The following is a 13,574-nucleotide window of genomic DNA, read 5'->3' as shown; positions in this document are numbered from 1 at the left end:
TGCCAACATATGCTCATATAAATCGAGGGACAAGCTGGGGGTTTCAGTTTCTTTGAAGCGTAATTTGTCTGTCACTTGTGCTGCAATTGATGATGTTGCTTGTTAAAGTCCCTTACTTAACCAAGGGTTTAGAGTGACTGCTTTTATAATGTGATAATGTAACAAAGTTCACTGAGCTAATAACCTAAACACATGAAAATGAACACCAGCCCTATACAATACTTGAATTATTTAAAGAGGATAAAGTTGGCATTTTGCCTGACACATTTCGCTTTTTAATATTCTTGGTTCCACTGTGTTATTATTTAGTTGATTTCATATTCAAGATGCTTAACCATATTCACCACACCGCAGGATTAAAGATTTGCTTTTAGTCATGAAGGCATCACAGTGACATGTAACACATTTATTGTGCTCAACTGTGGGCCTTAAAATGTAGTTTAGGTTGGAGTTAAAAGAAGTGAGTGTCAAATCTGTCTGTCTGTCCTAGTTTGTGGCACGGGCAGCACTCTGTCCATCTATTTGACACCCTCTGACTTACCAGAGGTTGTTGACGTCATTAGGACTAGGGATGCTCCAATCAGGTTTTTAAGGACTATACTGATCATCGATTTCATGTTACTTGATTGGCTGATTCCAATACTGATTCAGATTCCACCCCCGCCCCCTTTAAAAAAACGTTTCACGCTAAACTTCTGCAGTACCAGACCTAGAAGTTTTATGCCCTATATTAATGTGTATGTTTATAATAATTAAACAATAGACCACATGTGTTAACTGTTCATTTTTATTAACAAAATTTAATTCTGTACGCTTATTGTTCAGTTACCATAAAATACTAAAGAAATTTCCTCAAAATACATTAATAAAATATGTGCGAAAATATTTATCCATAATACATATGGCATAAAAAAAATAAAATGATTTTCATTATTACAGCAGTTACATTGTTTGTTTTTTTTCTGTAATGTACCTATCTCAAACTAGACTAAATTATAAAGCATAGTTTTCACCATTTCTCTAACAAAAAAGAATAAATGCATTTATGGATGGTCATCATTTTAAATCCATTAATTGCACTAAAGTTTTTTTGCTGTTAAAATACAAACCAGTATAAATATAGTAAACGTGTTTTATTTTTCTTCAGTGCATTAGCTAGACATTTGCAATTCTTGAGGTGTAATTGTAAAATATGGATCACTATTTTAATTACGTAGTACTAGTTTCTTACCAAAACACGTGCTGCATGGCAGACAGCAAAAATAATAAACACACTACAAATCTTTACAAAAAAAAGCCTATTGTTTATGAAGCATCAATATCAAATTTTTCTTTCTTTTCTTTTACAGTTAAAAGTGTAAGCTGCTGCATTTAGATAGATAGACAGATACTTAACTGTCCAAACTCAAGTGGTGTCCATTTTAATTTAAAGGACAAAATAAAGCTCTGGATTCTTTAAATTAGCTTTTCTTGCCATTTGTCTAGTTGCATAGGACTTTTCTGATTACTTTTTTTTTTTGTTTATTACTTCACTTTCTTTAAGGTAAAGGCTGATATACCAATCGCCTCTCATTCACTGATAAACCAAGCCTCCACTCTGCTCTTTGTTTACACACAAGAAGAGACTGAAAATATCAGTTTTTGTGACTTTTTTTTTTTTTTAGTGAAAAACCTGCCATCCCTGTTTTGCCAGTTAAAAACAAATGACGATAACGAGTATCTTTTGCTCCTTGTTAAAATGGGATAATGAGAATAAACAAGCATCATGACAACACATTTAACACAGCTCCTTAGTCCAACAATTAAGGCCTAGTCATCATCTCTGTGTACCCTGTATGGCCTCCCTGTACCTGCGTGGGCATTTCCACTAGCGATGTGTGTGATTTTTTTTACCTTGTGATGGACTGCTGTTCTCATGGAAAAACTCTGCCCGCTCCTATAACTGCACTGTGGGTAAAAGCTGCCTTCCATCAAAAGTGATGCACACTGGTGAGCCAATACATTATAAGCCCATGCCTAATATGCTGTTACTTCTCTATGTTGACCTGCTAGGCATGGGCTCTACGAGACCTGTGTAGATGTCCTGTGGTCTCTAACACCAGAATGTTAGCTGTAGACCCTCTAACTCCTGTAAGTCCAAAGTGAAGCCTCTGCAGGTTGTAGTTGTTGTTCCAACACTTCCTACAGATGCTTCATGAGATTGAAATATGAAATTTTTTTAGGCCAGGGCGACACCTCTTTATCTTGTTTCTCAAACTGTTTTCAAAGAATCCAAGCATTGTGGCAAGGTGCATTAACCTGCTGAAATGCTACTTTATATTATCATAGACCTGAAGGGATATACCTGGTCTTCTGCAACCATGTTTAGATAGGCAGTACCCATTAAATTAATGTCTGCATGAATGACTGGACCCAGGGTTTTCCAATAGATTGTTGCCCAAAGCATCACTCTCCCTCCTTCAACATTTGTTCTCTTTCCGATGGGGGATGTGGTTGGGTGGATGGAGATGTTTAGGCACCTTACCATCCACATAATGCAACCCAAAAACCGAATCCTTCTTCCATTGCTCCAAGGTCCAGTTTTGATGCCTGCATGCCTATTGTAGGGGATTTCAATGGTTTGAAGGGTGTTGATCCATACTCGGCAGGGTTTAATGCACTGTGTGTCGTGACTAATCACTCCTGTAACTATTATTAAAATTATCTGTAATTTCTGCCCTACTTTGTACTATATATGTGAGAGCCATCATTGGCCAAGTGCATTGATGAATCTTAACTGCCTAACACTATTACAATGAAACTTGAGGGTTTTCCTTTTTTTTTTTCCCCCTCAACACTATATATTACCAAACATAAATCGAACTTAGCTTCATATTGTGTCTTGAATGTGTTGCCTTTGCTTTGGTGTGTATTTTTGACTTCTCCAAAATAGTGAAGAGGGTCTGTGAATTGTCACCATTAGCCCAATGATCCACTGAGCTATTCCACGTCACTTCAGGCCGTTTGTGTACTCTGGAGGCCAAAGCTGTATGGTGCGTACCTATCACACCTTTGTTGCCATGAGCCGACTGTTGTGATGGGCGAGGTGCCAGTTGTCAATAGTCCTGTTAAATCCTATAAATAGTAAATGAATGTGAGATGCGAGAGTTGAACTTTAGGAGAGCCTTTCCATATTCACATTAGAGTGCTGTTGATTGAACAAGCACATGCAGAAACAGGTGGACAGGCCTGATCAGGCAAGAAAAACTGAAGGCACCTTTCTGCAATGCTCATTCCGGCGCATCTTTTGCCCTGCTCTTCTTTGAGTTGTGGGCCTTAGCAGCAGCCCTCCTTTACGTTTGCTCAGTCTTGCTCTCCAGTGACTTCCATAACGAATCAAGGTGTTTAGAACATTACTGAAGTTAAACTGTGACACAGACTTGGTCCATCTGTGATTAAGGACATGTAAGACACAGCTTTATTTTATCTCTAAAGTTAACTATTTTTATGGAGTGCCATTAAACACTCAGAAGTTTGAAAATAATAATTAATAATTCTTTGTATTTATATAGCGTTGAATGGCAGGTTGTGTTTCTTGCTGTTTGTTCACTGTGTCATGCCTATACACTTACCTGACCAGCATTCCTTTCATTTTTCCAACAGGCAGCAGTACAGCATGCATCGTCGTCCTGGACAGACAGAGTCATCGGCTCCATACGGCCAATTTGGGCGATTCTGGCTTCCTTGTAGTGCGCGGTGGCGAGGTAGTCCACCGTTCTGATGAGCAGCAGCACTACTTCAACACGCCATTCCAGCTGTCGATAGCACCACCTGAAGCAGAGGGGGTGGTCTTAAGTGACAGGTGAGTTAAGGGGGCAGGGGACTTTTAGATGGGTTCAGTCCAAGCATAAAGTTGGCATTACACTAAACTACAAATCACCAGTTGTACTTCATTTTTATTACTTTTAGTTCCAGGTGACTAAGATCAGGATGTCAGAATCACGTTCCCATGAGTCAATTCTGTTTCATAACCATTTTGCGAGGTAGCCCAATGACACTTGGCAACATATTTAATGCTTAGACTACCAGTTTGGTACTCTGCTACATCATGTGCAACTTTCATCTAAGGTGCGATGCTGCCAGCGTTTATCAGTTTTGTATTAAAGAACAACCGTGTAATGTTGTTTAGCCTCGGCAGGTAGCTTTGAAGGCGATGGAGGAAAAGTGAAGAAGATCAGGATGATGAAGATGATAAATTGTTGGCTGCAGAGTACTCTGGATTGGCTGTCAATGCCAACCAATGACAAGAAGTGGGAAGGATTTAGGGTCGTCATTCTTACTGAGAAGAGTGGCCGCAGGGAAGTAGTATTACAGATAGAGGAGAAAGTGATGAAAATGTAAAACAAATTATCTTGCTCCTGGAAGATGGTGTTGAGGCAGGAGACGTGTTATGTAACTGACCTGGCTTTCCAAGCAAAAAATATTTGATATTCAAGAGCCTCTGAAGTGTTGAGCCTATTAAGAAGATGAAGCAGCGGGGGGGTGCATACTGAGTTTAAAATGTCTGGTGTAAATGAGCCATTATTGCAAACCTTTCAGTCTAGTACATACTGTGAGCTTTATGTTGGAGATTGAGACAAAACTCCTCGAACACATGCTCCAGCTCAGCTCTGTCCTTATTTGGCCCAGGCTGGCTTATGCTCAGAGGGGGCTTGTCTCTGATGTCATGACACGTCCCCCGTGGAAACTGGCCAAGGCCGAGTTATTTTGCCTTTCTCTGTTTTGAGCCCTGAATCCTGCCAACAGAATGGTATGTTCAGCCTCAAGGGATCGGTTTCTTTCCTCTTTCCCTTGGCATATGTCCTGATTGCAGCTTCTCTGAAGCCTAAAAGAACTTTTTTGGTTTGGAGTATTTGGCAGGACAAATTCAGATGGATACAGGAAACCCACAGAAATCAACAGGTGTATCATTGCGTTTTAAAAATGAGGTGTGATGTAGCGAGAATTCTTGCAGTTGAATGTCAGGCTCATTGTGTGCTCTGTGGCAAGATGACAGAGTGCTTTGAAAGACGATCACTTCAGGGAGAAGAAAGTGTTGGCAGCCTGAGTGTTGGTTACATGTCTCATTTACCAAGACAAACGGGGATTTGTTAAGTGATTGACAAGTTTCTGCAGTGGTGAGGAAAGTAGAATTTAGATCAATTTGTTTTGTAATTGGTGTCCCCATCCCATCACGGGCACACAATGATGGACACATTTGGGTTTTCTTAAATGGTTTCTGTTTCTCATTCATTTACTCAAAACAGCCTCTAACATTACAGGTGCATCATGCAATTGTCTGTGTATTGTTGCATTTTGGGCTCTCAAAAGGTTTCAGTCATGTGTTTTCACCACCCTATGTGAGTGAACTCCCCCCAAAACACATGCCCACACACGCACAATTTGATTCCAGACCAATCTCCTCCAAAGACATTGCATTTTTATAAGACCTCATTTGAGCATATTTTTAGTTTTTGATGACCAGACCCTTTAACAGTTCTGCCCCCTAGAGGCATATTGACTGCATTTGTCTTCTTAGTGGTAATTTTTTGCTATCCAGTCAGTTTCAGTCAAGACTGTTCAGCACTACATTTTCAGCATACTCTTCGCTACTCTTGTCTGTAATTTAAAGTTTTACAAATGAAGTCAACCAATAAAACGTTTTAAGCGTCGCATGAAATGCAGATCACGCCGCACAGGAGCAGCAGCAGCAAGCCAGCAGCTGATCGAGCAAAGAGGAGGTAAAAAAAAAAAACAAAAAGGAATTTGTTTCCCATTGTATCATCATTTTTAAGTGGGGTTTCGGAGGAGCGAACGTGTCTCATTGGGGTCTTCACAACAGCATGTAGTGCTGTGGGGGGTTGAGAGGAGTAGGCGAACAAAGTGCAGATCAGGTTTCACGGAAGCAGCTTCAAGCCAGCGTCTGATAGAGCAAAGAGGAGGTTAAAAAAAACAACTTATTTTTTTCCCATTCTTTCACCATTAAAGAGGGGTTTTCGGAGAGGCCATTGTCTCCTTGCGGTGCGTTCAGCCACCCTCTTCACAACGACGCGTAGCCGTATAGTAAAGATCGGATTAACACAAACGGGAAATATTAATCGGTGAAATAATGGAACCACGAAAAGAGATCGAATAGTGCTTAAGGATATCTAAGGGAAAAGAGAGACAATGCAGATCACACGGCACAGGAACAAGAACACCGGCATGCCTTTGATCATTTAAGGCCTGTGCAGCAGCTGTCCTTTTGCCACTTCACAACACGAGCGTCAGAGACACAAAGGGGGTGGAGGGGGAAATTCGGCTGAATGCACGCTAAAGAGAATCAGTCAGATCATTTGCTGGCTTCCTGCTGCTGGCGAGCTGTGTGTTCTACTTGTCGCTTGTCGTTGTTTTAAGAGCTGGGAGCAAATGATGTCTGTCTGGCAAAAGCATTCCAACAACTGCTAGGTTAGATGTTTGTGAACCTGTTTTAAATGTTGTCCCGCTGCCTTGTCTTGCATGACTTTGAAGTGCAAGAGAGAGAGACTTTAGCAGAGAAACACTTGCCAAACTGGTTTGAGACACTTCACCCAACCCTGTCGTAAAATTCAAAGAGACCCATTCCTAAAAGGGGGGGTAAACATGAATCCTTCTCACTAAAGTAACACTAATATTACATTTCTTTGCCTAAGTTACAAATAAAGACATACAAAATATTTATCGACTTGTATGCAAAATTTCACATCACAACATAGTGTGTTTCATTAATTTATGTTCTGACTGAATTAGGCTGAAAATAAAATGAACCGACTGCCCAGATTCATAGTTTGTTTAAACTTTCACGTTATATACTACTTTTCTGTAGCGATACCAAATCCAGGGTGCATTTCAAGTACACATTACAGGTACGGCCGGTGGTTACTATCGGTGCACATGCAAACTGTGTGATTTGCGCAGGGTCACAGAGTGAGGCTGAGTTTAGGTTTGAACCAACAGCCTGTAGGTGCAGAGTCCAGTTCTCTGTCTGCTGGGGTTCATTGCCTTCCCTCTTCACTCGGCTTCTTGCAGTGCTGAAAATTTTTAATCCTCCTCTAATGAAGTCCAGTCTCTAGATTACCACTTCCCTTCACGTACAGCCTTCAGCATTAACTAAACCAGAGACGTGCTGAAAGTTGGACTTTGTCAGTTTCGGCATTTTATTGTTGCACCTTTTTAAAAGTGAATTTTAATCACTTAATAGTATTAACGAAATTGGTACATAAGCAAACCAAACAAGCTTGATAGACTGCATGGTCTTGTCGTTGGTCGAGCCGATTATAAATAAGAGATTGCAGAAGCTGACGTGTACGGCTGTGACCTTAAGTGGTGGTATGTTCTTCCTTTACTTTGATTGCCTCTTTTGTTGTTTCTCCACAGCCCGGAAGCAGCAGACAGCTCTTCTTTCGACGTACAGCTTGGTGACATCATACTTACAGCAACAGATGGTCTGTTTGATAACATGCCGGACTATATGATCTTACAGGAGCTTAAGAAGCTAAAGGTAACAGTTCTATTGTGAATGTTTTGAGCCTGCAGCAGTATTGTTTTCTCCTGTCATTGAGTTCAGTGGAATCCATTATGTGCTCTCCCCTTTACCATACAATACTGTAGTGTTAACAAATGAGCACCTGACGTAGGGCCTCATGTGCTTGCTTGCAGTTTATGCCCAGATATCAGTGTCTGATATTCTAATTCAGTCACAACAGGCCTGTGTTGGTGTCCCAATTTTCTAAACTGTTGTGGAGTATTTGGACCCGGACACAAACAGGCAGACACTGAATGTCCCAAACACACTTGTTTATTCCTCTGCTCTTATGCACAACACAATCACAGTGCACTAATCACCATCAAAGCAGTCCTTTAGACTTCTTTCTGTCTCTGCCACCTCCACTTCTCTCTTGCAGGCTCCCAAGTTGAGTGAGGTGGCCTCTATTATACAGCACCCGGAAGTGCTCCAGGTGCTTCCCAATTAACATCCGGCAACACTTCTGGGTGTGGCGGAAGTTTTGCAAGCGAGTTCAGCTCCTCTTCTGGCAGCACTTTGGGGTGTGACAGAAGTGCTGCGTACCCCAGTTCTGGAGCTGCCCAGACATCCCCTGGCAGTGGCTACGTTGCTTCACAGGGTTGAGCTCCCAGGGTCTGTGGCCCCCATACAATTCAGGGTGGCTGCCCTCTTACATTCCAGGGAAGATACTGCCCTGCTTCCGGTCCTTCCCTTCTTGCGGCATCCCGGTGGGGCAAGGTCCCTGGACGTCTGTCACACTGTATAATAAGTGATGTTATTAAGGCAGTACCCACAGTACATCACAAAGTGCAGAAGTTTGCTTGCCCACATCAATGCTGCCTCTACAGAGAAAATTCTAAAAAAAAAAAAAAAATCAATATATTTGGCTGAACTCTGGTCAGCTCATAAATGAGTCCTAGGCTGAAGGACTTTGAATGTGTTGATGTTTAACAGTTAGTATTGGACTCTTCAAAATTTGAGATGTATAACAGACGCCATTGCTTTCTACTCCTTTGCAGAACAGCAACTATGAGAGCATACAGCAGACGGCACGGAGCATTGCAGAGCAAGCCCATGAGCTGGCTTATGATCCAAATTATATGTCCCCGTTTGCACAGTTTGCGTGTGACAATGGATTGAATGTACGAGGTAAGACTCCGACAGTGGCAATTATGGCTGTTTATTGTATTGACACACAGTTTCATTGTGCATTTGTGCTGAAATGTCTGCTCAGTGGTGATAGATGTAGAGAGTTCTGCCTGGGTTCTCTTTAGTGTTTAAGCTCCCAGTAAACACTCCAGTGTCACCAGTAACTGGGTTGCTGTCTTGCAGAGTATGGGGAGGCAGGCAGGGGCCCAATAATTGGTCAACAGCACTGGAGCAGGGTGTGGTTATCAAATATGCCCCTAAGTATCGTATGTCTCAGGTCTGATTTGTTTTTGAACAAGTCCATGAATGTCGATAAATGAGATCACCATCGCCTGGGTCGGGGAATTTGCTCAAGTTACCTGTGCAATTGTGCAATAAATGGCACATAAATTACGATGGGTAATCGGATGATGTGGCACTACATTTTGTGCCACAACAGTGCATTATCAGTTTTTGATCAAAAATAATGTGGTGGTTGTTATATATCCCCTTATCCGTCAGACCTCGCTCCTTCTGACTTGTTTTTGTTCCGAAAATGAAAATTGAGACTGAAGAGAAGATTTGCTATTGTAGAAGAAATAAAGGGGAAAAAATGCCGGAGGCTGTAGACATGGTAACTAAAAAGGAGTAGGAGAAATGTTAACATGAGTAGGAGAGGCACCGGTACAAGGGCATTGCATCTCAAGGCAAGTATTTTCAAGGTGCCTGAAGTTCTATAATGGAGTTTTACCAATTCTGGGAATTCCTAGTCCACCCCACCCTCCTTATATTCAAAGGCTTGACTTTTACTTGGCTGATAATCTGAACCTGGCGTTTCAGTACAGTCACCGCGTTAATTCTACTTAAGGCAATTCAGGCAATCGGAGCGCTGAACGTGTGCCCCTGTTCTTGACCTTTCTAAAGTTTAAAACAACATGCCATTGTTTGCAGGACCTAATGTAAGTCCATCTTTCTTGTCTTCTGCAGGAGGTAAGCCAGACGACATCACCGTTTTACTGTCTATAGTCGCTGAGTACACAGACTAGCCAGCACTTTGGGCTCTCTTGTCTTCCTGTCTCCTCCTGTGTTCTGGACTGTTTCCTGCTGGCAGGATGTGGACTCAACCTTCAGGACTCTGGACCACTGGGACATTGTCAAGGCCCAACCAGAGCCTCCTTGTCTTGAATTGTTGGGATTACCTCTGCCAGGAGCCACGTACGGCAAAGTGGTCTGTTACTGAGGTGACCTGGGATGTGAAATTTGACTTCAAATGAAAAGCCCCACTGTGTTTTCAAGGAATTTTTCTGCCCACTGCAGTATCCTAGTGTGATTTGTTTTGGTGTATCTCAAGATTGAACTAGAAAGTACAGGATGGCATAAAAGCAAAAAATTCATAGTCTGCAATATAAATGTCAAGGAATGTTGTAGGATTTGATGCTCATGGTTGTCTCGACTATAAGCCCCCCTTATTAGATTGTGGTCATATAGCAAAATACTCAAGTGCTTTATATGAAAGGGGTTGGCACTAAATGAGCTGCCTTGGTTTGTTACCAGGGCTGATCCTTGGAAGTTTTTCCACTCAAGATGGCTCAGTGCGTTGAAGAATCAGCTTTACACTTATGCCATGTGGAGCCGTGGGCTGTTAGGCCATGGCCACGTCTCCTCTGCCATTTGGATTTCTGGATGGCTGCTGGTATCGTTGTGTAAATGGGAGACACTTCGTCGCTGTTTGATTTGAGGTGGGGTGATGTCATTGACTCGCCCCTGCATTCCTAGAGTTCCCCGTCACCTAGACCTGCCAGTACTTGATGGGACATTTGTGTGTTTTTATCAGAATAATAACCTGCAGATTTTAACAACGGACGCTTGTCTGATGTTTGGATCTGCACAGACTACCTTTTCAAATTGGAGCCTGCTCCCAGTTGCCTTGTCAGCCAGTCGGGGAATGTAGTTAGAAGTTGAAGGGGTAGAATTTAATGTTCGATTATATGCTTGACTGCTGGGTCATGCACAGAGGTATTTATTAAACATGTGACCCTAAGAAAAGCGGCCTTAGCGATTTTGATTAACACGGTTAGTTTGAAGAGCCGTAGCTAAGGGTGCGGTCAGCTACTTGGTGTCTTGTATAATAAACGGGAAAATAGCTTAGCAATCAGATGAGCTAGTGGAGCGAGACTCCCTCGTGTGTGAGTGTGCGTGTTCAGTTTTTGAAAACTATTGGAATTATTAAAGGGACTAGATAGAGTAAAGTATGTGTTCAAATCTTCGGGCTCCTGGATTGAATGAACAGATCGACGTTTTTGCTTTTCAATTCCTCTGCTGGTTTGCCCAGAAATGCAGTTTTTGGTAAATCTTAAGACTATTCGTGACTGGATCCACTTTGAAGTGGAAGCGAGTTGTCGCTCTGCACCTTTGCCACATTTGAGAAGTTCACTGATTTTTTTTTTTTTTTTTTCTCTTTCTTTCTTTCAGATTTTAAAATGCCTATAAAAAGTGGCTTTTCTAAACCTCTAGTCCCCCAAATCCCTCTAAAATATTTTATTTTTTAATTGGGGAATAGTCGAGGCTCGAACGGACGTCCTGTCTGCCTTTGTAGGATTTACAGATGTCACTTTTATTTGGCTAGAATATGTTTTGGGTTTTAAATTGAGGCCTTCTCTTGAGCTCTGTGTGTGTGTGTAGCGGTCTCGGCACAGAGGTCGTGGGCCCCAGAAACTGTGTCTCTGTCGTGTGTTTGATGTTGTGGTATGAGTCTCGTCTGTACTGCTGAATTGAACTTATCGGTCAGTGTGTGTGTGGACTTCAGCAGTCTCTCCGTTGAATGAAGAGGTCTCCTGTTTAACCCCCCAACGCCGCCTTTTTGTTTAGAGTTTTAAGAGATGCTCTTAACGCACAAGAACAATACTTGCATCTGGTGGTGGTGGTGGTGGTTAGTTTTGTCAGACCAGGTATTAATAAAGGTATATTTTTATACGTTTAGGTTTAAAATGTGGTCTGCTAGTTTTTAGTAGAGGTCCTTTTAAAGAAGAGGCCCTCGTTTCCACCTGTCCTTTTGTTGCACGCACACAAATGTTTCATTTTTGCAGTCATTTCTGGTTTGCCCCTCTTCCGAAAGCCATCTTTAATAAATATGCCTATAGATATTTTAAATCAGGTAATTCTGGGGAAAAGTCGTCCAATAAAAATGATTTCATGTGTTAGATATCAGCATTGTTGTTGCTATAGAATTGTACTGTATATTTGCATAACTTGTGCAGCTTTTGTATTTAATTTAAAATATGACTTTACATGTACTATGTACATGTTTGTACATTATTTAAATTCCCATCATGTTCATAAAAGGGTCCTCCATGCCCCCCCACCGCAGCTTAGCACTCAGAGTTTGACTTTTGTTTGAGTAATTGCGCTTTCAGAAGCTGCCTTTTACAGAGTGTTTCGTTTCTTCTCTTTTCTTTTAATCTCCGGTCTAATCTTTGAACGTCGCCAGAGACCTGCCTGCCAGTGGAGGCCTCTGCTCCTTTCCATCCTCAGAGTCTTTGGACTGCAGGTCGTGCGTTGAAAGTGTGCCTCATGTGCGTTGATTTGAAGTTCCTCCTCTGTAGTTTGAGGCCAAGTGGTCCAAGACGTCAGACCGAGCCACTGGTGTTCCTTTCATGCGTGTGTTTGTCTCTTGATGTGGGTAGTGGTGACTGCGTCACTTTAACATCCTCATCAAAGAGGAGGAGAGCTAACTGTTGCTCAAAATAGCAGGTGGATGTTTTCGTTAAATATGATTGTGGCAGGTGCACCAAAGATCATTTTGTTTCCTTGCATCTTTTTATAGAGCAATACTGTAAGAAAAAAAAAACAATTGTTTGGCTTCACTAGCCCTCCCCCTAAGAAGCTGCTTTGAACATATCCAGCATTTCATGTGCTGCATCTCTACAAAAGCCAACTGCGCACAAATACAAAAAAGGCCTGTGGCCGTCAGCCGATGGATTCACAAGAGAATTGCGTGTTTGTAAAGGCAAACTTGTTGGAATGAAAATCCACTTTGGTGATATTCACATGGACCTGAAGGAGACGATCGGTCCACAGTTTGTATCACAGGTGGTCACTTACTTCATTCAGAGCGAGTGTCGGATCACTTGCGGATTGTCTGGTGTGTCACTCTTTTACTCTTAGGAGTATTTTGTTAAACCAAGGCCATTTGTAAGACAAGCTACCTCTGTTGAAGGCCGTCTTGCCTTGCGGAATACATTTTACTGTACCGTGCTGCTTTAATGTTCAATTCTGCTGTGACTGGATCCTTGCAGTCTGATTACAGAGAGTGCAGGGACATATTGACCTGTGTGGAGAAATCAAAATTCAATTGAAAACATGCAACCTGAAAGGCATTCCTTCTGAAAAACCAATCTACCTTCATCACCTTAGCTACAGTTGACTTTTGGAGCAGTTGTTGTCATAAATCTGATTTCACAGTGACTATGCGTGAAGTAAAAAAAAAAGACTGCAAAGCAGCCGAGTTACTCAAACTCGTGTTTGCATTGTCCAATCTATAAAACAAAACAAAAAAACTAAATATGAAGTGAAGCTCAAAGCAGTTCACCAATGCAGTGGACGTGATATCCGCCTTAATATTTAATGTGATTTCCATTTGTGTTAAACGCCTTTACTGCAAAGCTAGCTTGTCAGTTCACACACACGCACAGACCCTGGTTTTCTATGTCTTGATATAAACATTCTCTACTTAAGGTGCTTCTGCTGTTGACAAGAATTCTGCTTTCTCACTCTTGGTGATGGTGTGTTAACTGCACATGCTTTTTGTTGTGCAAACCAATAATGCAGGAATCGTTTCTGTAAATATGTTTTAAGAGCTGTAAAATATTTAAATAAAGAATATAGTATTTATACTAATCTGTGTGTC

At 41.6% G+C, this 13,574-nt stretch overlaps 1 protein-coding gene across 1 annotated transcript in view; it reads left to right on the top strand.

Moving 5' to 3' along the window:
* LOC120540958 (protein phosphatase PTC7 homolog) overlaps positions 1–13,564 on the top strand; it is a 39,972-nt gene extending 26,408 nt beyond the window's left edge. Inside the window, exons 3-6 of the mRNA XM_039772161.1 lie at positions 3,643–3,841; positions 7,414–7,537; positions 8,560–8,689; positions 9,656–13,564. Coding sequence (XP_039628095.1) covers positions 3,643–3,841; positions 7,414–7,537; positions 8,560–8,689; positions 9,656–9,714 — 512 coding nt within the window. The 3' untranslated portion in view covers positions 9,715–13,564. The remainder of the gene's footprint in view (positions 1–3,642; positions 3,842–7,413; positions 7,538–8,559; positions 8,690–9,655) is intronic.
* Positions 13,565–13,574: the final 10 nt, after the last annotated feature.

Source organism: Polypterus senegalus, chromosome 12 (assembly GCF_016835505.1).
Source record: "Polypterus senegalus isolate Bchr_013 chromosome 12, ASM1683550v1, whole genome shotgun sequence".
NCBI classification, from domain to species: Eukaryota; Metazoa; Chordata; class Cladistia; order Polypteriformes; family Polypteridae; genus Polypterus; species Polypterus senegalus.
The sequence above is the reverse complement of the archived record's forward strand: the minus strand, read 5'-3'. Positions and strand labels throughout refer to the sequence as shown.